At 42.2% G+C, this 25677-nt stretch overlaps 1 protein-coding gene across 1 annotated transcript in view; it reads left to right on the forward strand.

The window, feature by feature from the left end:
* The window catches only part of GSS (glutathione synthetase), a 153080-nt gene that overhangs the window by 104767 nt on the left and 22636 nt on the right, over positions 1 to 25677 (forward strand). The window contains exon 11 of the mRNA XM_029614256.1: positions 13738 to 13819. Coding sequence (XP_029470116.1) covers positions 13738 to 13819 — 82 coding nt within the window. The remainder of the gene's footprint in view (positions 1 to 13737; positions 13820 to 25677) is intronic.

Here is a 25677-nt window from a genome sequence, read left to right on the forward strand (position 1 = left end):
TTGCAAATCAAGCAATGGCCGCAATTGTAGTGTCCCTGTATATTTTTACCATTTATTATGGAAGCATCCTTCATCTTTCTTTTTGGTAACATTGCCAGACATAATATTTCTTTGAAATTTTTACTTCTCGAGAATGCCATCCCGAAACCGATGTCTTCAAAACTTCTGCCAGTGCGAACGGATGCTTTTAACAATTTTTCTGGAAATCGGAGAGTACTTTGTCACACTTGTCGCTGTCTCATGATCATCCTTTTTCTTAGTTGCTGATATTAGTGCTTCTCTATCATAATCCAGAGCTTGCTTAAAAGCAGGTTTAATGCATTTATTCAGATAACCTCTTGCTTTAACTGCTTTAATTCTTCAGATTTTTCTCTGAAGATTTTTTTCAGTACAGTTACGTCTATATCTTAAAAATTGAGAAACTGGCAAGCTGTTTTTTAAGGTCAGCGGGTGTGCACTGGTGTAATGCAACAAGGTGTTTTTATCCGTTGTTTTCTTGAAAACACTCGTTGCGACTTCTCCATCTGTTTTTCTAATCAAAATGTGTAAAAATTGAATTTCAGTGAAATGGTAATTCATAGGAAATTGTATGTTGTCATCACAGGTTTTAATCTATTTCCCAAATAATTTGAATTTATTCTCACTATCACTCCACACCATAAAAATGTCATCTATATACCATTTATAAAAGGTGATTTTCTGTTTAAAAAACCCCCAAAAAAACCGCATAATTAATCCGTGTTTCTTCAAACTTCATCATGAACATGTTAGCAATTGAAGGAGCCATTGTGGTTCCCATGGCTGTTCCAGATATCTGTTGGAAATATTCATTTTGAAAACAAAAATAGTTTTACTTCAGTGCAATACCAGATAATTGTAAAATGAAATCTGTTGGTACAAAATGTGGACATTCTCTCTTGTTCAAAAATTCTTCTATAACTTCCAGTGCTGTTTCTTGTGGAATGGATGTATATAAAGATCATATATCTATAGTGACTAGCCATTAATCTTGAATGCTGTCTGTTAATGGTTCAAACATATGCAAGAAATGTGCTGTATCCTGTATATATGTTGATCCTCTCTGCACAAATTCTCTCCAATCTACATATTGTGATAATGATTCCATAACGGAGTCATTAGATGAAATGATGGGTCTTCCAGGAGGATTTTCAAGAGTTTTTTGTGGATCTTAGGTAACACATATATCTCTGGAACACATAGACACTTGGGATTTAAGAACTTGTGCTCTTTTATTTATTTACTTATTTAACATTTTTATATACCGAAATTCATGTAGCAAAGTTAAATATCACTTTGGTTTACATTAGACCATTAACAAGCATGTAAGAATGCGATTACATAGAACAGGGAGATAAACTTGGATCAAGGAACTGGGGAATAAAGTACAACGAATAAAAATAAAGTAATAAGATTCTTTTGTGGAGCTAAGACTAACCTGGCTAAATATCTAGGTGCTTATTGGATTAAATAGAGTCACGGTACAAGGAGCACATATTTGGATAGATTGACTGCAGATTTGGAAAGCTAAACTGATATAAAATCTGATAGAATCTGACAGATAGCTTGTATGATAGTAAGGTGAGGTGAGAGGAGATTATTGGCATAGATTAAAAGCTTGTTCGAATAGCCAAGTTTTGAGTCTCTTTGTAAAGGTGATTGGGCATGGTTCCTGCCGGAGTTCTGGAGGTAGAGAGTTCCATTGCGCGGGGCCCGCTGTGGATAGAGTTCGTTTATTTAAAGAGGTTTTGATGGGTGGGGCGAGGAGAGTATCTCTATAAGCTGCTCTCACTGGTCTGGAGGGTATATGTGGTCGAAAAGGGATATTGAGTTCCAGTGGAATGAGCTTGTGTATAGATTTGTGTATGATTGTTAGTACTTTGTAAGAGATTCTTAACTTAATTGGGAGCCAGTGTAGGTTTCTCGAGATGGGGGTAATATGATTTCGTTAGTCTTAGTCATTTTACATTAAAAATTTAAAATTTGTTAGTCTTAGTCTTTTACATTAAAAAAAATGTTGTTTTCCATTGTCTGTAATCTTTTTGATTGTATATTGCAATGTTTTAGTTGGATTTTTGTTTCAATTTTTTATATGTGGTACTATCGCTTAGTTGACGTTTGATTTTGTTGATGTAATCTTCCCTATTCATCATGAAAATGGATCTACTCTTGTCAGCCAGTTTAATCACCATTTCTTGATCTCTGGCCTGCAAAAAAATGGCATTTCGCAACATTTTATCTAAATTATTGTGAAATTTTTCATTTTTTTGTTCTAAATCTTTAACATACCATAATACTAATTGCTGAAATGTATCGATTAATGGATGTATTGGTCCTGGTGGAATCCATGTTGAACTCCTTTAACTAACAACACCAAAAGAGCTGAGCAAACCCAAAAAAAGTAATAATCAAATCAAAAATGGGAAGCTATTATTTCATAAAACACATTTGCTCTGTAGTCCAAGTTGAAAAACTTTTTTTGTTATGTTTTATTATTTTTTATTATTTTTTTTTAATTTTTAATTTTTAATTTTGTTTTGTATTTAACTATGACTTAAAAGTTAAATAGAGACGTCTCAATATGCATTGCTTGACATGATGTCATCTAAAGATGGAGAAGGAACTGCATCAGCAAGCCAGACGGCGTCTCTCAGAAAAGTATAAAGAGCGCCCGGACTTCTCAATCATTTGCAGTCATTTTTAAATGTTTATAACCAGCCTTGCTAGCTTCAAAACGATGCAGCAACTTCATTTACAAGAGGCGGAGTAACAAAACTTGAAACATGGCTCTACTGCGGCCAAAGTTTCGCTGACAAACAGCTTCTTCAGGAGCCTAAGATCATATTTTCATACAATTCCGTCTTGTCAGAAGCACAATGCAGATATTAGTGCTATTCAAGCCTCTACACATGCGTCTTCAGTCACTTTTCATTTCTAAGAAAAAATAATAGTAAAATCATTTATATATAATCAGACTGTACTTATCTTTGACGGAGCAAAAGGAAAGGTAGAATCCTTACTCGGGACTATCCGGTCTCCTGCATAAATTCAAGAAGACAGACAACACTCAGACAGCAATCGCGCCAGATTTAACAATCCAAACTAATGCCAGCGTGACCAATGGGAGGTAGGTAACGTCATGATGTACTGATCTGAAATCAGTCAGAGAAACACCTGTAAATCTGAATTGGTGTTCAGTCCTTGCGGCTGTAAGGACTGTAAACGATGTATCCAATGTTGTTCAGACTGAAGTAGGAGGCGATCAAAGTCCCCTCCATGCCAAGAGGCGTGGAGGGGACTTTGAATTTCAAGGTCTGAAGAGCCTATTTACCTTTATTGGCATGTGATCTTGAAAAATATGTTGCTAATACAAAGGTTGATTCAACATATTTTTCAAGATCACATGCCAAAAAAGGTAAATAGGCTCTTCAGACCTTGAAATTCAGAAGAGCTATTTGGAGAGAACAAAGTCTTACAGAAAATCTTCTCAACTATTCATAAACTTCAACCCACTCAAACAAGAATTTTTAAGTTACAAAACACACACTTTACATATGGATTTCTTTTTCTTTTTTTTTTTTTTTGAAATGTTTATTTTTCCATCGATAAGCAGGTTGATCATTATAACAGATGCATCAAAGAAAGGATGGGGGAGCCCACCTACTTCAGTGGAAAACCCAAGGCCTATGGTCTTGGGTGGAAAGCCATCTACAGATAAATCTTTTGGAACTAAGAGCCATAAAACATGCACGTCACACATTCCAGTCAACGTTTCGAAGAATGTCTATACTGATCTGCACGGACAATCAAGTAGCCATGTTCTATATAAACAAAAGAAGATCAGGTTCCAGGACTCTCTGCAAAGATATGGTCCAGATCTGCGAATGGTCAGAACAGAATAGAATATATCTCCAAGCATCATACCTGCTAGGGTTGGCTGACACCGAAGCGGACAAACTCGGCAGAATTTTTCATCTGCGTGAATAGTCTCTGGATCAGAGAAATAGCGGAAATTTCCACACAAGGGGAACTCCTCGTGTGGATGTTTTCACAAGGATCTCATTACAAAGGTGGAGGCCTTCTGTTCGATTCTTCCCCGCAATCGCAGAATATCCCAGGATGTGTTTCTAATCCCTTGGACAGAAGGCCTATTCTATTGCTATCCTCCAATTCCACTCATATCTCGAACAATACAGAAATGTATATCAGACAAGGCAAAAATGATAATAGCTCTGAGACAATCGTGGTTTGCCGATCAATACAGCTTACGACTCAACCACCACTGTTTCTAGGAAAAAGTGCAAGAATTCTAACCCAGGAGGAGGGGATGCTCATTCACCCGATGTACTCCTCTCTTCAACTCACAGCATGGAGATTGAGCGGGAGATATTAGGTTATCTCAAACTGCCATCACAAAACAGTTAGGAAAATGTCCACAAGAAGGAACTACTCCTTCAAATGGAAGAGATATTCTAATTGGTATGTCCAACAGAGCATTGATCCCTTCACTTGCTCCCCAAAAAGCTTTATTGGCGTACCTACACTCTCTTTCTACTTCGGATTTAATAGTGACTTCAATCTGAGCTCACCTGAGCGCTACAGCAGCGATTCACGTCAGAGATAAAGGTTCCTCAATCTCTTCTCATCCATTAATTTTGAAGTGTGAGAGGGTTACTGCATATTCACCTCCCAATACTTAAACCTCTTGTTCCATGGGTTGTGAATGTTGTCCTAGACAGCCTAATGAGGGCTCCCTTTAAACCCATGGAGTGCTACTTTGAAGGTACGTTTCCTGGTAGCAGTCACGTTACCCAGGAGAGTAAGTGAACTCCAGGCTTTGGTAATTAATTATCCATACCTTCAATTTCATCACAAGGTCCTGCTATGGACTCACCCATCCTTTTTACCGAAAGTGGTTTCAGCTTTTCACTTAAACCAAGCAATTTCATTACCAACCTTTTTTCCTAAACCTCACGCGAATAAAAGGGAGAGAAAGCTACACACATTAGACTGCAAGAGAATACTTGCATATTACAAACAGAGAACTCAAGCAGTCAGACGTACCTTACAACTTTTCATCTCCTTCAACCTAAATGCCCCGGGGAAAGCAGTAAAAAAGAAAATGCTGTCAAACTGGATAATGCAATGCATCCATTTCTGCTATGAGTCTCATTCCATAGTGTTCAAGGATCCAATTAAAGCACATCAGGTTAGAGCAGAGCTTTCCAAACTTTTCTTGTTGGTGACACACCTTTTAGACAAACATAATTTCATGACACAGTAATTCAGTCTACTAGCAAACCAGAGGTTAAAGGTTAAATGTTAAATGAACAAAACGTATTTCGACAATTTATGTATGTTTCCTTAAATATATACACATACATTTTTGTGGATTACATAATGCTACACCCACACTGACCCCCGGGCAGCTCCCATTCATTCTCACACTGCTCCCTCACCACCGCCTAGGCATGCACACATTCATTCTCACACACACACAGAGACCCTCAGGCAGGCAGACAGGCACCAATTTATTCTCACACACATACACCACATACAGGCAGGCACCTATTCTCACACAGACAAACCCCAGGAAGATACCCATTCATTCTCATACACAGATACAGTCTCAGGCAGGCATCCATGCATTCACACATATACACCCCCAGGTAGACTTCCTATTCATACCTTGCACACACTGAAGGCAGTGTGTGCAAGGTTACCAGCAACTTCAGAGCCTCTCTCATTCCTCTGCTACTGCTGTCGCTGCTGCCATGTGGATATTTGGGGAGGGTGCTGATTGCTGTTACTGGCACTGAAGCCTGTTCTGCTGCCTCCTCTGTGCAGGCCCTGCGGTATTAAATATTTGCGGGCTTCCACTTCCTCTATGCTGATCTCGTACATTGCGAGATCAGCATAGAGAAAGTGCTACTCTTGCACATTCCCAAAAATGACATATGCCAATCACTAAAAATTAATTGGTTTTTTTTTTACCTTTGCTGTCTGATCTTAGTTTTCTAATCGGTTGGTCACAGGCTTTTTTTTCCCCACCTTCCCTTTCTTGTTTTTTTGCCAATTCCTTTTACAGGGTCTTTTTTTTTTTTCTATTTCTTTTCTCTCCATCTGTCTTCTTCCCTCAAACACACAATCAAGTTCTCATTCTCACAGTGGTCCTACTACCGGGTTTCCTCCTCTTCTCGGGCCACCGCAACGTGGGATATGCAGCGGCCCATTAACGCTGCTCTTCTTCTGTACCCAGCAGATGCTCCTCCTCCTTCCTGTCCACGCGGCTCCGGCAACGTTTTTCTTCCGGGGCTGCGCAGGCAGGAAGGAGGAGGAGTGAACGTGACCTTTTTCTTCTGGCCATAGTGAGGTAAGCTTCACCACGGCCCCACCGATCTTCCTGCTGTAGTTCCCTGCTTCCGCCGGCCCTGCTGCTATGTGGACCGGGCAAAACACCTTCACACTGCAGGTGACACACTAACATGTCGTGACACACAGTTTGGAAAGATCTGGGTTAGAGCAATAGCAACTTCATTGGCACACCTACATAATGTTCTAGTTTAAGAAATTTGCAAAGCAGCGACGTGGTCATCAGTACACACTTTCACGTCCCATTACTGTCTTCACCCACAATTAGCAGCGGACAGTGCAGTGGAATCTGTGGTGTTGCATCACGTCCAACAGAAATAATGGCTGTCCACAAACTTTAGGGGTAAATTTTTAAAACGTATGTGTGCGCGCGCAATGGATGCACAATTTCATAACATGCGCGCGCATGTTATAAAATCAGGGGTCGGTGCGTGCAAGGGAGTGCACATTAGTGCAACTTGCGCGCACAATGACTGCTGTGCAGGGGGCCTCTAGCCCCGCCCCACCCCACCCCTTCGGCCCCGGGACTTATGCACATGACCGGGCCTTTGAAAATTGGACCGGCGCGCGTAAGGCCCAGTCACGCGCCTAAACCCTTTAAAATCTGGGCCTTGGGTTGCTTATAACATCCACAAATGTTACATCATAGCAAGCGACCTTCAGCTTGGGGCTCCCAGACAGCATGGTTAAATAAGCTTTCTTATCAACAGAAAAAAGCAAGTTTACGGTAAGCAAACAGTGTTTTCTATAGATAGCAGGTTTTTTTTTTTGCCATGCATCCCCTCCCACCTCCCTGGACAGCCATACGCTACGGTACCGTTGCATATCTGCTTAATAACCAACTGAGGAGAACGCTCGATACGCGTGGTAAGTAGCCACATGAAAAGACTTCTCGCGCTTAGAGAGAAATCTCTGCCCCGTGACTACCGGATAACGTGTCCCCCCCCTTCCCCTGACAGCATGACTAAATCATTCTGCTATCAATGGAAAACACTGTTTACGGTAAGCAAACTTGCTTTTATAAATCCACATGGATCTCTGATTCAATTTCTTGTTATAATCAATCAGGACAATAACTTCCAAGTAAGGTAAAAACCTGTCAAAGCTATGGCAGTTTCCTTAGCCCATCTTTGTTCTGCTTTCATAGAATAAATCTAAAAAACTTCCACTTAGTCTTTTAGCCATACTTTCATTGCTCATTACTACCTAGAAAATGCTTCACGTCAAAATACCAGTTTTGAGCAATGGACTGCAAACCAGGGAAGCCGCTCCTTGTGATCTTGGGCAAGCCACTTCACCCTTCAATGCCTCAGGTACAAAGTTACAGGGAGATTTACGAAGCCATGATATTTTACCCTAGAAGGGATGAAATATCACAGAGGGGAGGGGCAGAGGTGGTGTTCCTACAATATTTTGCATCTCCTTAGGAAAATATTGCCGCAGAATCGCCACATTATTTTTTATCATTGAAAAACTCCATGAGAATAAAATAGTTCAGCAGGACCCCCCAAAAAATCCATGATGATGGCCCACTTTGCATGAGGCCACCATCATTTTAAAGTGCCCTGAGACCTAATAATTCACCGTGAACAGTAGTGGAGCCCTCAGACCTCCCCCTTACCTAATGGCCCAGAGTGCTGGATTTTGCCTCTGTCAAGTATTTGCCCCTAGAGCGGGGCCTTAGCCTTAGAAAGCACTCATGCTGTGGTAGGCTATACCCATATTCGCAGGAGGCCTCCAAGGTGAACAGCCTCTGGCATGTTAAAACAATATAGGCAAGGGAAGTTGGCAAGTTAGATCTATAACTGCAAAATAACGGTTGACTCTTAAGGGCTGAGTTGATTGGGGTGGGGTGGGGCATGAACTGCAGCTAGAAGTGGTGACTAGATGCAAGCTGAACCCTTCCTGTGGCTCATCCCACCTGTTTTGGGCCTCTCTCCCCCTTCCTCCCTGGGGTTGGAGATGGGCTGGAACTTTGCCTTGGCCAGCACCTAGCAGCTGACTTAGAACTGGTGTGGTCCAGGGGAATGTGACAGTTTAAAACAAAGAATCATAAAACCACAGCAGGTGTGGATGTGATGTTTTTGCCCAGTGCTCTGAATGTCAAAGTGAAGAAATTCAATGAAGCATGGGTAAACAGTGGGAGTAGCTATGACTCTTAAGGTAGCTAAATGCCTCATTTAATTAGTGATGTGCATGAATGGATGAACAAGATTCCTATTGCCGTTACTTACCATTTAGTGAAACCACAGCCAAGCAAATGGACTTGGCAGAATTATAAGGGAAAGAAAACCCTATTGAGCCTGGTTTTAGTCTCGCACTGTGAAGAGACATGAGAGATGTAGGATGAGTGGTAGACCTTTGGGCTGCTAGTGAAATACCATACTCATCGGTTTTATTTTTCACTTATCTGATGAGATGAGGAAGGGGCGGCCCTTCCAGAACAGGCACCCAGTATGTACTGGGTGTGACCTGTTCTGGATTGTACACCTGCCAGACCGTAATGCAGGTATCCTAAGGTGAGGTCAGGGAGGACAGAAACCTTGCATGCAGCATGAGGGCAAAAGCTTGCTTGATCTTTATTTTCAGTATGAATATAGACTATGAAAGCAGAGCCTCACAACCCTTCTGACTTTTTGGGTTTTAAACAGGTGTTAGAAAAGTTATCACATGTGTAACTGGTTTGTTGTTGCCAAAAAATTATAGCAACACTACTTTTTGAATCTTTAGTGTCAGTTCTTTCTATCATTGTGAAGCAGAATTCACCAAGCATTGGATTGTTTGCCCACTGATAGTGATGTGAGATGGGTTAGTTTTAAGAGCTTGAAGGGCAGATTATAAATCAAATATCTTACTGATGATCTGATTTTCAAATAGTAATCATGTTTATTACGAGAGGAATTGCAGGTTCAGACATTTAGTGTATGTGGTTGGCTGAGGAGCACATTGACTGAACGCTTTTAATTCAGAAACCCCTCTACATGGGACAATAATGCAGTGACATGGAGACTTGGTTGGCCTTGGATAGCAGGCCTTCTGGCTGCTGAATAGAGCCACTTGCTTCGGAACTGGATCATGGACAGAAATGATCCACTTCTCTCCCACAGTGTGCTGCATGTTCATGGGAAACCTGGTGTTACATCATTTATAGTCAACCTGATGCTGGCCCAGGGTTTTATATGTAACAAAGTAGCTACTTTGCTACAATATAATAAGTCATACCTTGAGTCAAGCTTTTGTCTTTTGCTCCAACACAACTGAGAAATCAGGCCTCTTGCCAGAGGTGGTACCTGAGGCCTGGCAGACAGGGAAGTCTGCTGCCAGGGGAGTAATTTGGTTGCTGGGTTTTTGCTCCCTGACCTAAAAGACCAGTTGGCCAGCGATTCAGGGCAGCATTGCTTCTAAAGACTGTGATCCTTTGGAAGAAGGAGAGGGAGCTTAATTGTTGGCAAGCATGGGACTTGTAAGATCTGGTGGGTATCTTACATTTGATTAACAGAATTTAATCCGGTACCTTTATGATACAAATTTCATTAGTTTTATGAAGCAGTTAAACTCTTTTATGAGGTAGTAAGTTAATATTATTAGTAGCATAAGTAAAACAATTTAATACAGTGTAATTATTTCTTTTCTTTGGTTTTGTTTAGTTTAGTTTATTACAGTTTCAGTTTCACAGCACAAGCACTGTCAAGTAAGGTAATCAGAACTTATAAGCATTATTTCTAAGTCTGACTCTGCAGTTATCACCCTCCAAGGTACCGCACAAATCCATGGATCTGCCTCGACACCATAGGGTAAGCCAGAGAAGCTTAAATAAAACCCAAAAAGTCTCACAGAAGTTTCCATGAGATATGATAGCAGAAAAAGGATAATAATATATTGACTGAAATGCTTCCAAGGGAATAATTAGCAAAACAGTTGCTTTGTTTTGGTGCAACTGTGCTGAGTCTTAGCTTACAAGCCACAGTTGTAGTGACTTGCACAGTCAGTTCTGGCAGCAAAAGCTCTCAAAACCAAGCTTTCAGGTAGTCCGTGAGGTGAGCCGCCACTTGGATAACTCAGTATCTCTTTTCTCAGAGTCAAAGCTCTTGAATATTCAGTTCCATAAGTTCAAACATTGATCTTTTTTGGATATCGCCACCTTCTATAGACACAGGATTGGTGGGATGCAAATGATGTCATCTGAGTCCTGATACATAGGAATATTCTCATATGAGTTAGTGAAGTTCAGAGAGTTTGTTAGCGAAACAGGTGCTAAAACAATACCCATTTCATAGCTGAATACAAACTTTTTACTAAGGACACATTTCACAGTTCTTGTCCAAGGTTCTCCTCTCATTTGGGAGGTGATAACAACTCTCTGATATAAAGAAACAAGCTGTTTTTCACACAGAGAAGAAAAGACTATCTCCTATAAAGTTGCCAAAATCATCACATGGCTGCAAACCCCATGTTTGCATTGCTTTAGGCTTGCACTTTTTGTTTGTTTATTTATTTATTTAAAAACTTGTATATACTGAGGTTCATTTGCATATCACATCGGTTTACAGATAACGGGGTTACATAAAACAATTTTGAAAGTGGAAGCATAAAGTTATATGGTAACAGGGAGGTGAAGGAACAAGAAGGGAAATAGAGAAAGAGAAAAAGGTCCATAGTCATAGATTAGGATACATGTTGCTTAGAAGAACTATTTACACGGTTCTGCATAAATTATTATATTCTAAAGTTAACTGAATGATAACTAGATTTGGGGGTAAAGGTTTCCTAGACAGGAGGGGAGGGGGGGGGGTGAGTGCTTATTCAGAGGGAGTAGCAGAGGGCGTTGTTATGGTTTTGGTTTTTTTTTTTTAAGGTTATTGTACAGTGTTCTTGGCATAGTTCTGGGGGCATTGAATTCCATAGTGCAGGGCCCGCTGCAGAGAAGGCACGATCTTTAGTGGAGGAGTGGAAAGTGAGTTTATGAGAGGATATAGTCAATGGCCTTTATAGGCAGCTCTAGTTGATCTGATGGAGGTGTGATATTGGAGGGAGTCATTGAGCCAATGTATATTCTGGTGGTGTAGTGTTTTGTGGATAATTGTAAGGATCTTGTGAAGTATTCTGGAGGGAATCGGGAGCCAGTGGAGATCTCTGAGGATTGGAGTAATGTGATCTATTCTGCGGGAGTTGGTCAGGATTCTAGCTGCTGCGTTCTGCAGCATCTGGAGAGGTTTGATGGATATTGCGGGAAGGCCCAAACGTAGGGTGTTGCAGTGGTCTATCTTGCTGAATAAAGTGGCTTGGAGAACAGTTCGGAAGTCGTGCAGATGGAGGAAGGATCTGAGTTTCTTAAGGACTTGTAGTTTATAGAAGCAATCTTTAGTGGTATTTTTGATGAATTTTTTTAAAGTAAGATGGCTGTCGAGAAAAACACCTAAATCCCTGATGTGCTGGGGAAAGGGAGATGGTTGATTAGAGGGAAGGGGGTTGTGGTGGGCTGGGGAGATGAGAAGTAGCTCAGTTTTTGTAGTGTTTAGGGCGAGGTTAAGGTTGGTTAGGAGTAGGTTGATGGAGGTGAGACAGGAGTCCCAGGTCTGGAAAGCTTTAGGTAGGGAATCCGTGATGGGGATGAGTATTTGTACATCATCTGCGTAGATGTAGTGTATTAGACCTAGTTCTGCGAGGAGTTGGCACAGATGTAGTAGGTAGATATTGAAGAGTGTTGGGGAGAGGGAGGAACCTTGGGGGACCCCACTGGTAAGGTTAATGGGGTTCGATTCATGATTGCCTATTTTGACCTTATAGAGTCTGTTGCTGAGGAATGATTTAAACCAGCTGAGGGCAATTCCAGAAATACCTATTTCAGAGAGGCGGTCAATTAGAATGTTATGGTTGACCGTGTTGAAAGCAGCAGAGATGTCTAGCATGGCTAGAATGTAGGACTGGCCTTTGTCGAGTCCTTTGAGTAGAGTATCTGAGAGAGATATTAAGAGGGTTTCCGTATTGAAGAACTTACGGAAGCTGTATTGTGATGGGAATAAGGTGTCGTGTTGTTCCAGATGGTCCATAAGTTGCAAGTTGACCACCCTTTCCAGTACTTTAGCTAGGAATGGGAGATTAGAAATCAGGCAGAAGTTTGAAGGGTAGGAGGGGTCTAGGTTTGATTTCTTTAGAATAGGTTTGATGGTGGCTTGTTTCCAAGCGGAGGGAACTTGTCCGAGGGAGAGAGAGCAGTTTATGATGTCTGATAGTGGTTTGGCAATAATATCTGGGATGGTGAGAAGAGATTTCGTTGGGATAGTGTCCTTCGGGTGAGAGGAGGGTTTCATTTTCTTTAGGATTGTTGCTATCTCAGATGCGGAGGTCAGTTCGAAGGAGTTGAAAGAAATGTTTAGGTTTTTTTTGGGAGACGTGGGAGGGGAAGTGGGGGGTGGGAATCGAGACATAAGCTTGTCAACTTTGTTGTGGAAAAAGAGAGCTATTTCATTACATTTGTCTAAGGCATCATTGTCGGCGACAAGGGGGTGGTGATGTTTTAGTAAGGCTAGAGACATAAGCGAAAAGGGCTTTGGCGTTATGTTGGTAGTTATGGATTTTACGGGCATAGTAATCTTTTTTTGTTTTTTTGGATTGCTGTTCTGTAAGTGTGTAGAGTGTGTTTATAAGAGGCTAAAATAGTAGAGGATGGGTACTTGCGCCAGTTTGTGTGCATAGCAGTAGACCTTAAATTCATAATGCACATACTGTTTAGGGTCACTAGAGTTTACCCTATAGGCCTAATGCTTGCCCATCCAGAGTAAGCACTGAGAGAATGAGCAGAGCATGGGGAAACATAAGCAAGATTTCATTGGTTTGTGACAGATGCAAAACCCAGGAAACAAGAACTTTGGTCATTTTAAAATGACAGCACATACCTACCAAATAAACTTTTTCTGCCCTGAGCACGAATAGAAGAATATTTGAAAGGTATGTAAGACTAGGGAACACTGACTTGAACTGACCACCTGAGTTCTAGAAGTCTTAAGTACAGCCCATGTGCACATTTCCTACCCACAGATGCATCATCTTCACACGATTTTTAATTCTGGATTTACTCTTTCCAAAAGTGCAGAAATGATAATTCATTCATCACTGTTTCTCCTTTCTCAATATGATCTAGGACATGGCTTCTTCAGAATACCTATTTTGCTTTGTTCTTATTGTATGATAGTAGGGCCCTGATACGGTTTATGGGTGGATGGAAATCTGTGTCCCATGTGTTAGAATTTGTGGTGTGTGTCTGTGCCATCCTTGCATACTTAAGCAATGGAAACTCGAAAGATGAAGACTTTTACAATCTTGCTAATACTGTATTTCCCTCAATAGGGTGAAGATGGAGATAAGACAGTTGCCATGGCCATCGCTGCCCCAGACAGATTTGTGCTGAAGCCTCAGCGGGAAGGGGGAGGTATGTGCCTTTACTTCACTTCTTTTTCTCTGTGCATGTCTGGCTAAGTTTGGGACTTAACCAAACAAGTTTGTGGTTTAAATATTTCCCCTTGTTTGGATAATTTTAAGCAAGATAAGGTAATTATCCAGCTAAAACTTATTTGGATAAAAAGAGTGGTGTTGCACAGGTTGGGCTTAAACTAGCCAGATATCACTGTGTTATCTGGCTCAGTTTAGCCAAGTAAGTCTATCCATAGTGAAAACAGATCTAAAGTTATCCAGGTACATGTTTTGGATAACTTTAGTCTTAACCAGCTATATTTGCTTTGACAGCAACCCTGGATGCAGCCGGGAGCACTATAATGCTACTGCGCTTTCAGCAGTATGGGGTTTTTTGGCATGGTGGGTGGGGTGGGAGAGTCCCTATTCGCATCCAGGTGGGAGGGTGGGCATGAGGAGAGGGCCCATAGGCAACATCTATTTGCTGAATTCTGTGGAGGAGGGAAGGGAGTGAGGAGACTCCTCAGGGAGAGGGGGGTTTCACATACTTTGCCCCACTAAGTTAGAGATTTTTAGGGGGGGGGGGGGGGTGAAGGGTTGGGAAATCATTCCAGTGGAACCAGATATTTTTTATTTTAAATTTCATTTTGCTGCCACTTAACCTGATTTGTTTAAATATAGCTGATTTAAGACCAAAACTATCTGAGCACATGTACCCAAATACATTTTAAAACTGGGCTATTCAAACATAGCCAGTTAGGTTTGAAAATTATATAGACACACATACTCTGATAACTTTAGGAAAGTGTATTCATCAGAACTCTTACCTGCTGAATATCCTGAACAGCTTATCCTACTAACTTTAGCCAGATAAGTTGTCCGTTCATCACTTTTCTCAGTGTTAGCCTCTTTGTGTATGAGTACTACTAAGAAACTTCTAAGCAAGGCCTCAGATTGCAGGTGTGGGAGTTAGCACTTAAGAAAATGGGTTATTAGAAGAGACTGTGGGTCTTTCCATGTAAAAAGAAATAATACTAAAATATTTTATGGCAAAATGTAATGTACATTTATTTCCACAAGAAAACAGTGATCAATTATATTGTCTAGTTACTAAAAACAGAAGCTAATTAGAGGGAACTTAAAAGTAATTGATATATAGGATTGGCCTAGAGTACCACAGATGTCTCAGCTGTGCAGTATAGTGTTATATAGTATCACTGTGTCTGTGATAAACCTATTGTGGTGGCTTACTGGTTAGAACAATGAGCTGAGAACCAGGAACACCAGAGTTTAAAATCCGCTGTTGCTTCTTGTGATTTTGGGCAAGTCACTTCACACTCCATTGCCTCAAGCACAACTTAGTTTGTAAGTCCTCTGAATATAGGGAAATATCTATTGTACTTGAATATAATTAGCCTTGCGCTACCAATGAAAAGGCATGAGCTAAATTTAAAATAAATAAATCTAGGTCAAATTACAAATTACTGCAGGCCCTGCCTCTTCAAGCTACTACTGCCAGGAGAAACAATTTTGTGCCTACAGTGGCGGCAGAGCAGGTAGTGATGGCATAAGGCCCTTGTTTCTCACATTGAGAACTGCTTCTGGACATCACTATTATATTGCTGGGAGCTGTCATTTTGTGCAGTAGAGCAGGCAGTGATATCACGAGCCCCTATTCCTTATGTTCAGGGCCAGATTGAAAGCAAATGACACCATGGGTGAAAATTGTCAATGATACCTCCCCCCCCTCCCCTCCATCCAGGTAGTTTCTTCCTCTTCTCACCCTTTCTTTCCTTCAGGCATTCTCCCCTTCATACCTCTCTCCATCTGTTCACTTGCCCTCTTCCTCCACCTCCCTTTCCTCCATGCATTCTCTCTCCCTTCTTTCAGATTTTTTCTTCCTCCTCCAAATATTGTCTCCCCTCCCTTCCTCCCTTCTCTAGGCATTATTTCCTCTCCATCCTCTTCCTTCCTCCAAGTGTTTTCTCTCTCTTATCCTTTCTCCCTCCAGACATTCTTCCCTCTCTCTTCCAGACATTCTTCATCCGCTTTCTATAGGTGTTCCCACCCCTTTCCCCTCCTTCTGCCCATCCATTCTCTCCTTCTCAGCTATACTCTAGGCACTCTCTCAAACAACCCCACCCCCCACCCCCATCAGACCTATAGTTATACATAGGCTTATTAGTTCTTTATCTAATTTAGTAAAATTTGGGGGAAAGGGGCAGCAAATTTCCTGCTACCCCACAGACTGGTAATCCTGCCCTGGGCCTCTGAAAGTGCCTCTCCTGCTGCCACTGACATTGCCCCTTCCCCCAAAATTCTGTTCCAGTGATGCAATCCTCAATGCATTAAACACAGAGACTAATCCTATCCTCACATGCCCTGCCCCCATACAAAATACCAGAATGTGCAGGGCCTCTCTGCACATGATTAGTCCCCTTGCTTTGCTGGAGCAGAGGTCTATGGAAAGGCAAAATGGTGGTGTAGGGCTTGGAGGTTTCCAAAGGGAGGGAGAGAAGGTAGCATGGGATTGGCACTGACAGTGCCTAGGAGTGGCGTTTGCCCAAATTTATCACTACTTGCAATATCTCTTTCTTAGCATTCAGACAGGTTAATCCACACCAGTGGGTTATGCAGCACTACCAGCAAATTGAGATGGAGCAAAGCTGACATCACGGTATATATACCCCTGCACCGGTATTAACCCGCCAGTATTCTCCAACTCCAGCCGATGGTGGATTTGCATCTCCCTATGTAAAAAAAAAAAAATAGAAAATGAAGGAGGAAATTGATTCGCCCTGCTCTCTAGTGGTGATACCTTATGGTCCCTCCTGAGGTGTGATATCTGTGGATCCCTCCCTCAGACGAGTGCTTCTGTCCGGTAGTTGGTTTTCCAGCGTAGACATAGCTGTAAAAAATAAACCAAAAAAACAGCTGAGAGGCTAGCGGATTCAGGAAGCTGAGCACAGCAATGAAGGCCTTTGCCCTCTCCTCCTTCAGCCAGAGATGGACTCTATACTTGGCTGGGACAGGCTGAGTTCAGGTAAGGAAAAAAAGAGGAAGGAGTGAGGGTTTCCATTCCCTTTCTGGTATCCGAGCGTCAGCACGCCAATCTGACGTCCATTCCCACCTCTGAGGGAGCTGGGGGACTTGTGGCAGCTTGGCGGGTTGAGCAGCCTTTTTGACTAGCCCCTGCTTTCAGGCTTTGCTTAGACGCCGCATGGTAGGCTGTGGTGGTTTTTGCGTGCTTTTCTGTGCACAAGTCTGCCGTGAAACACTGTCTGTCGGCTCGTGCTTGCATGCCTGGGTATGTACCTCGATGTGGATGCTCAGGGGGATGCTCAGGTGGGTGCCTACCTGGGAGATACACGCCTATAATTTTTGGATGCTTATTGAATAGGCCTTGATTTTGGCTGCCTTGTCCATGGTCATTTGGGTGGGCGCACAATGGTCAGACGCTTTGGGAACGTGCTGCTAGCGGGCGTTTATTTTTGTGCTGTTTACCATTTTCAGGCATCTCAATTTGACACCCCCCACTAACTTGTATCAGTGCTACTTAGAGGCTCAAGGAGAGTTTTCTTCGGCTGTTTTTTGCTGAGCCCGCCCTTCCCAGTATGATGTGGGAATGAGTCAGGAGGGGAACCTGTCAGAGGTGTTGCCAGGTTTTGGGGCTCCCCTAACTGTATCATCATCGGGGGAAGGCTTCTCACTGGGTGCAGGACCCGGCACATCCTGGTTTTGGTATGGGCTGCAGCGGCGTTTGTGCGCTTTTTTACATACAGGTCTGCTACAAAACAGCTTGGCGGGTTGAACAGCCATTTGGCTAGGCCCTGGTTGCAGGTTTTGCTCAGTCACCGACATGGTACGCCTAAGAGTTCAGGATCGCAGTCTGCGAATCCCTGCACACCTAGTGCCGTGGGTAAGCGGAGTGTGTCTGCTCCTGCTGTGGGTCACGCTGATAGGGACCCAGGTGGCACGGATGGTGAAAGCAGTCCTTATTCCCTGGAGGATGGGAAATTCCTCTGGGGTTGCAACTGTATAGCACAATGCTGCGTTTCTTCATAGAGATGGGTTGCCAGCTCGAATCTCCCAGGCACTGAAGATGCTGGGTGCTGAAACCAAAAAAGAATCCCATTTAGATTCATTCTGTGAAGCATTATGGACGAAATTCAAGAATTGATCTTGAATGGGGCATCTTAGATGCTATTTTATTTTTTACAGGGGGATGAGCCTTGGTAGTGAGGAACCCCCAGGATCTGACAGAAAGATAGAGCAGTTGTGCTTTCTGTAAGTGGATGCGCTGGTGTGTTCCATCACCAAGCGGGCAACTATCCCTGTGGAAGGGGGTGTGGTTTGAAGGAGGTGCAGGATTGGAGAATTGAGGATATCCTTAAGCAAGTCTCGAGGTGGTGGCAATGAATTGCAGATGGCCTCTTGCTGCTTCCTGATGGATCGCTCTTCCTTGCTCTCTTTTAGGAAGTCGATGAGTCTAGTTTGAATTCAGAGCAGTGCCCTACGGCCTCTCCTCTGTGGATGAGCTCAGTTTCGTCTACTCTATCCGCAGCGTTCAATACTGTTAATCACATGATTTTACTCAATAGATTAGCTGATATCGGACTTTCAAATACCACTCTATATTGGTTCTCTTCCTGTCTTTCAAATCAACATTTTCAAGTCAAAGTTAAAAATTGCATTTCAGAAAAAATAACCTTAAATATAGGAGTACCTCAAGGATCAGCATTATCCGCCACTTTATTTAACATTTATATTCTCCCCCTTTCTGGTCTTAGCCTAACCTATTACATTTATGCTGTAAACAGCATAAATGTAATAGCATATTACATTTATGTAGGTAAACTCTATGGTTTACCTACATAAATGTAGAGTTTACCTACAAATTAACAGCAATGTATTTATCCACAATCAAACAGTTACTAACACATTTAAAACTCATATTAAATGTCGATAAAATGGAAGTCATTCTTTTGGACAGAAGACCAATCATTGGTACTCTACCTCCCTTAAATCTTGAGGATCAGTTGACGGCATTAACGCCAGTATCACATGTTCGTGACTTAGGGGTAACCATTGACTGTGAACTGAATTTTAAAAAACATATTTCACTGAAATTAAAAGGATATCACAAAATTCAAATGTTAAAATGATTAGAACCGCTCTTAAACCCATCCGACTTCAGAATGGTACTGCAGTTACTTATTTTCGCCAATATGGATTATTGTAATTCACTTCTACTTGGTTTACCGTCATCCACTATTTGGCCTTTAGAAATTCTACAGAACACTGTAGCTTGAATTCTAACAGGAACTAAAAGATGACCATATAACCCCAACTCTAATTTCATTGCATTGGCTACCAGTAAAATATTGAATAGAATTTAAAAGTTTATGCATTCTACATAAAATCATATATGGGGATCAAACTGACTGGCTTAATGCTAACATTCGACTTCACACCCACCAAAGAAACCTTCGCTCTGCCAATAAAGGTCTCTTCTCTATCCTTCCCGTACATACTGCTCATCTAAGCCAAGTACGAGAATGCGCACTGTCACTGGCTAGACGTAAAAATCTGAAACTCTCTCCCAACAGAGTTACGTTCAGTCTGAGCTAAAAACCTTTAGAAAAGAGGTAAAAACATGGTTATTTATGAAAGCCCATCAGGATGCAACATAATTTATTATTTTAATTTTATTATCTAAACACTCTCCCCTTACCCTCCAGTCTGCCTAACTCTACATGCCTTCAGCTCTTTTATTTATATAATCACCCTCGCTATTACAGTTTTATTCAATAACATATTATTTTAATATTTACAAAATACGTTTTTTGTCTCTGTTAGTATTTTTATCTCTTAGCATTTTCATCTAATTGTAATGTATCTTTGATTTTTACTCTCCTTGTTTTACAAATTTATGTAAACCATTGTGATGATTCCCGAACCAACAGTATATAAAAATTATTAAATAAATAAATAAATCTCGGAAGCTAAGCAGGGTTGAATGTCAGTTATGGGTGATGAATGGGTGCTGAGACAATCCAAAGCCTACTCATACAAAATGGGCTTTTAAGGATCACTCTGTTTTAGGAGTTAAAAAAAAAGAAAAGAAAAGAAATGGCCAATAAGTGGGGTGAGTCCCAGGTTCCTTGGTTATCAGATTGAAAGCAGGCACCACACTCGTTTGGAACGCTATGTTGTGCTGATGATTTTCAAACGTTTTCGACCCTACAGAAGAGCGTCTTTTCATACGGCTTGACCCTTGGGTAGGTTCAGACCTTCATCCCAGGCCCTCCAGATGGGATGTGGGATCGAGTAGCGGTACCTCCCCGAACCCCTTAATGAGGGTGTGCCAACCCACTTCCAGGATCAGGAGGTAGGGGATTGCCTGTCTCTCCCTTTTATCATAGATGGATCAAGATCATGTCAGATCAGTGGGGTCTGGAGGTGATGAGATGACTTTTCTGGAGTTTCACAGTGTGCCTTATGATGTTTTCATGGCGTCTCCCTGCAGTTCTCCGAAGAAGAGAAAGGCAGTGGAGTATAAGGTATCAGGACTTCTCAACCTGCGGGCTGTGATACCAGGGCTCATGTTTCAAGATAATTTGGGCTGATATTTTTTTACCCTATCCTGGATCTCAAAGGAGTCAATTGGCTTTTGAAAGTGGCTCTTTCCCACATGGAAACATTACGCTTGCTGAAAAGAGCAGAACATTCGGGGGGGGGGGATTATTAAATTGCTGGTTGTCAGAGGAGTATCTGCATATTCCCATTCAGCTGGAGCATCAACGTTTTTTGCATTTTGCTGTTTTGGGGTGACATTGTCACTTTTTGAATGCCACCCTTTGGATTGGACACCATGTCCAGAACCTTTTCTAAGGTCATGGTGCTGGTAGCAGCAGTGTTGAGAGAGGATAGCATTCTGATCCACCCGTACTTCAACAATTGGCTAATTCAGACCAATAGCTATGAAACAGAATTTTCAGGCCCCACAGAAGGTGATCTATTTGTTGCAGGAACTAGGTTGTGTGGTGAACTTATAGAAATGAAACATAGAAATGACGGCAGAAGAAGACCAAACGGCTCATCCAGTCTGCCCAGCAAGCTTTCCACTTTATTTTTTTTTCCTCATGCTTATCTGTTACTCTTGGCCCCCCATCAGCAACCCCCTGGTTCCAGTTTCCCTCCACCCCCACCATCGATGTAGAAAGCAGCGCTGGAGCTGCATCCAAGCGAAACATCCAGCTCAATTGGTATGGGGTAGCAACTGCTGCATTAAGCAAGTTACTCCCATGCTTGTTTACTCAGCCTGTGCCATTCAGTCCTTGTTAGTTGTCTAAATATAATTCCTCTTTTCTTTATTCCCCCTGCCGTTGAAGCAGTGTGTTGCGCTGGATATGTATTCCCAGTGAAGTATATGGCTTAATTGATTCAGGGTAGTAACCGCCGTAACAAGCAAGCTACTCCCATAATTGTTTGCCCAGACTATGTAATTCATTCCTTGTTGGTTGTTGCCTGAATATAAATCCTCTTTTCCTCTTTCCGCCCCCTGCTGTTGAAGCAGAGAGCTATGCTGGATATGTACTGAAAGTGAAGTATCAGTCTTTCCCCCCCTGCCGATGAAGCAGAGAGCTATGCTGGATATGCAATCTGCAGCCAATCTGCAGCCAACCCAGCCACTGGAGTATCTACGTGTTCGTTTTCGACACGAAGCAAGACGGGTGTCTCTGTTAGGGGTCCGCATTCGTAACTGATGGCGCAGGTGCGACTATTGACATAAACGATATGCCCGGCAGTGTAGTCTTATCTACAGATGCGAAGGTTGATGGCAGCCATCTAAGAGGTGGTTCCATGGGCAAGGGTGCATTGTGTCCTCTTCAGCGCACATTGCTTATGCATTGGAGTCCACAGTCTCAGAACTCCTTGATATGATTTCAGTTACTGGTGGAGATCTGCATCCGACTGCAGTGATGGTTGCAGGTGCATCATCTAATGATGGGCATTTCCCTACGAACACCGAACTGGCTACTATGCTTGACAGATATGAGCCTCCAGGATTGAGAGGCTTACTAACAGGAGTTGAAAACGCTGGGACGCAGGAGTTCCTCTGGAGTATCAATCTGTTGGAAGCCTGTGCCATTTGGTTGTCAGGCTTGCGACTAGTCGATCGCTTGCAGGATTGAGTAGTCCGCATAATGTCAGACAATGCAATGACAGTAGCTTACTTAGATCAACAGGGAGTAACCAAGAGCCAGCAAGTGTCGCAGGAAATAGCGCAACTCATGGGATGACCGAAGGTACATCTTCAGGATATCTCAGCCTCGCACACTGCAGGAAAAGACAATGTAAGAGCTCACTTTCTTAGCAGACAGTGTCTGAATCCAGGAGAAAAGGGTATGGTGCAGCAAAGCATTCTAGCTTATAGTGGGCCACTGAGACCTCCTGTTTCTAGGCTTGCTAGCGGCATTACACAATGTGAAGGTTCCTCGCTTCTTAAGTCCCAGGAGAGATCAGAAATTTTCAGGCATTAATGCTCTCGTGTAGGAATGGCTGGAAGGGAAGCTTCTGTATGTCTTTTCCCCCTGACCGATGTTGGGCAGAATGATTTGTAGATTCAAGATATACACAATGTTGGTAGTTTTGGTGGTACTAGGTTGGCCCAGGAGGCCGTGGTAGGCAGATCTGTGAAGGCTTCTGGTGGAATATCCTCTCTGATTACCATTCCACATGGATCTGCTATGGCAGGGGCCTATTCTTCTTAAAGATCCAACTTGATTTTTGTTTTACAACATAGCCCTTGAGAAGGCTCTGTTGCGAAAGCATGGGTAGTTCACTGTGGTGTTTTCCACCTTGCTTCGAGCATGAGAGTTATTCACATCCTTAGCCTATGTTCACGTTTGGTGAATGTTTTTGGCTTGGTGTGAGGAATAAGGGGTTCCTCCTCATTATGGTAAAATCCTGTTCAGTTTAGATTTTTGCAGGATGGGTTGTGTAAGGACTTGGGCCTTAATTTCTTGAAGGTACAGGTGGCGGTTCTGGCCTGTTTCCGAGGTCATGTGAATGGTGAGCCCTTGTCGGTCCATCTGGTTGTGGCACAGCCTTGAAAGGGTTGAAACATCTTCATACCCCATGCGGTTGCTGGTGTCCATATGGAGTCTTAATCTGGTTCTGAAATTCTGGTGGGGTCCCACCTTTCAACTGTGTAGTCTCTTCTTGAAGTTACTTAACAGAGGACAGTATTCTGTGCGTATAGCTCTGTCTGCCGGGAACTGTCTCTGCAAGTGTCTCTGGGAACGATCCAGATGCAAACTGTTCTGTCTTTTTGGCCAAAGATGGTCTCGGATTTTCTCTAGATTCAATCAATCCCTGCTGACTCTGGGCAGGGAGAGAGAGGTGAAGGAATATACAGTTATGGACCTTGGGTGTCAAGCAGCATATCTTGAGGTTTGGGAGTTTTCTAAACCTCTCAGGAAGATGTACTGGTTGCTTATATGTTACAGTGGGAGTAAACAGTGTGAACTGGTGTCACGGGCTACAATAACCCACTGGATTAAGAAGGTTATCACGGCTGCGTATGTGGATGCTGAGTGGCCATTTTCTAATCAGGTTAGTGCTCATTCCACTAGGGCTTAGGCAGTGTCATGGCTGGATATTAGATGGTTGTTTCCTGTTGAGATTTGCTGAGCTGTGATGTGGTTTTTTTTTTTTTTTTTCTTAAACAACTTCCAGGCATTATTGCCTGAATGTGCAAGCCCGAGAAGATGCAGACGTTTGTGGTGTTGTTTGGACCGTGGGTAGCCTTCCACACTGTTCAGGAATAGCTTTGGTGCAACCCACTGTTGTGGATTAACCTGTCTGATTGCTAAGGCAGGAGAAATTACTACATACCTAATAATTTCCTTTTCTTTAATGAGGACAGGTTAATCCACCTTTCTGCCATTGGCTGCCGGATGGTGGTGCTATTGTCCTCTTGAGTGGCTGCATTTCTGAGGATTACTGGTGTCAGATCCAGTCCCTAGATTAGTAATATTACACTTCTTATCTGACCTCAATGTTTTCCTGTTAAAGTGTTTGAAAGGTTGTCTTAGTGGTTGGCCTTTGCAGAGAATACTGGCAGGCTGATGTCAGTGCAGGGGTATATATACCGTGATGTCAGCTTTGCTCCATTTGCATCTGCTGGTAGAGGTGCATAACACACTGGTGTGGCTTAACCTATCCTCATTAAAGAAAAGGAAATTATCAGGTAAGTAGTAATTTCTCCTTCCTCCTTCCATGCAGTTTTTGTTCTCACCCTACTTTCATGCATTCTCTTCCTCTTCACCACCATCTCCAAGCATTCTCCCATCTCTCTCTTTCTCCAGACATTACATAGAAACATGATGGCAGAAAAAGAATGCATGGCCCATCTAGTCTGCCTATATGTCCAATTAATTTTTCATTATAATTCCCATCACTTCCTTAGAGATCTCTTGTAATTATCCCATGTTTTCTTGAATTCAGATACTGTTTTGTCTTCACTACTTTCACTGGGAGTCTGTTCCACACATCCACCACCTTCTCTGTAAAGAAATATTTCCTAAGATTACTCCTTAATCTAACCCCTTTCAATCTCATCTCATGAACCCTCATTCTGAGCCTCCTTTCATTGAAAAAAGCTCATCTCCTGTGTGTTTACTGAAGAGGATGTTGGGGAGAGACCCGTTCCGGAGATGGTTTTCAAGGTGATGATTCACATGTACTGAACCAAATTACGATGAGTCTGGAAAATGTAGTAGGCCTGATTGACAAAATGAAGAGTAGTAAATTGCCTGGACTGGATGGTATACAGCCAAGGGTTCTGAAAGAACTAAAAAATGAAATTTCAGACCTATTAGTAAAAATGTAACTATTATTAAAATCGTCGATTGTACCTGAAGACTGAAGGTTAGCCAGTGTAACCCCAATATTTAAAAAGGGCTCCAGGGGAGATTTGGGAAACTATAGACAGGTGAGCCTGACGTCGGTGCCGGGAAAAATTGTGGAAACTGTTATAAAGAATAAAATTATAGAACATTTAGAAAGACATGGTTTAATGGGACACAGCCAGCATGGATTTACCCAAGGGAAGTCTTGCCTCACAAATCTCCAGGGGTGAATAAACGTGGACAAAGGCGAACCGGTAAATGTGGTGTATTTGGATTTTCAGAAGATGTTTGACAAAGTCCCTCATGAGAGGCTTCTAAGAAAATTAAAAAGTCATGGGATAGGAGGCGATATCCTTTTGTGGATTGCAAACTGGTTAAAACACAGGAAACAGAGTAGGATTAAATGGTCTGTTTTCACAATGGAGAAAGGTAAACAGTGGAGTGCCTCTGGGATCCATACTAGGACTGGTGCTTTTTTATATATTTATAAATGATCTGGAAAGGGCCACAATGAGTGAGGAGCTTAAATTTGCGGATGATACAAATTATGCAGAGTAGTTAAATCTCAAGTGGATTGTGAGAAATTGCAGGAGGTCCTTGTGAAACTGGAAGATTGGGTGTCCATATGGCAGATGAAATTTATTATGGACAAGTACAAGGTGATGCATATAGGGAAAAATAACCCTTCCTGTGGTTACATGATGTTAGGTTCCACATTAGGAATTATCACCCAGGAAAGAGATCTAACCTCATAGTGAATAATACATTGAAATCGTTGGCTCAGTGTGCTGTGGCAGTCAAAAAAGCAAACAATGTTAGGAATTATTAGGAAGGGAATAGTGAATAAAATGGTGGATGTCATAATGCCTCTGTATCACTCCATGGTGAAACCACACCTTGAATAATGTGTGCAGTTCTGGTCGCTACATCTCAAAAAAGATATAGCTGCACTGGAGAA

This window comes from Rhinatrema bivittatum, chromosome 8 (genome assembly GCF_901001135.1).
Source record: "Rhinatrema bivittatum chromosome 8, aRhiBiv1.1, whole genome shotgun sequence".
NCBI lineage: Eukaryota > Metazoa > Chordata > Amphibia > Gymnophiona > Rhinatrematidae > Rhinatrema > Rhinatrema bivittatum.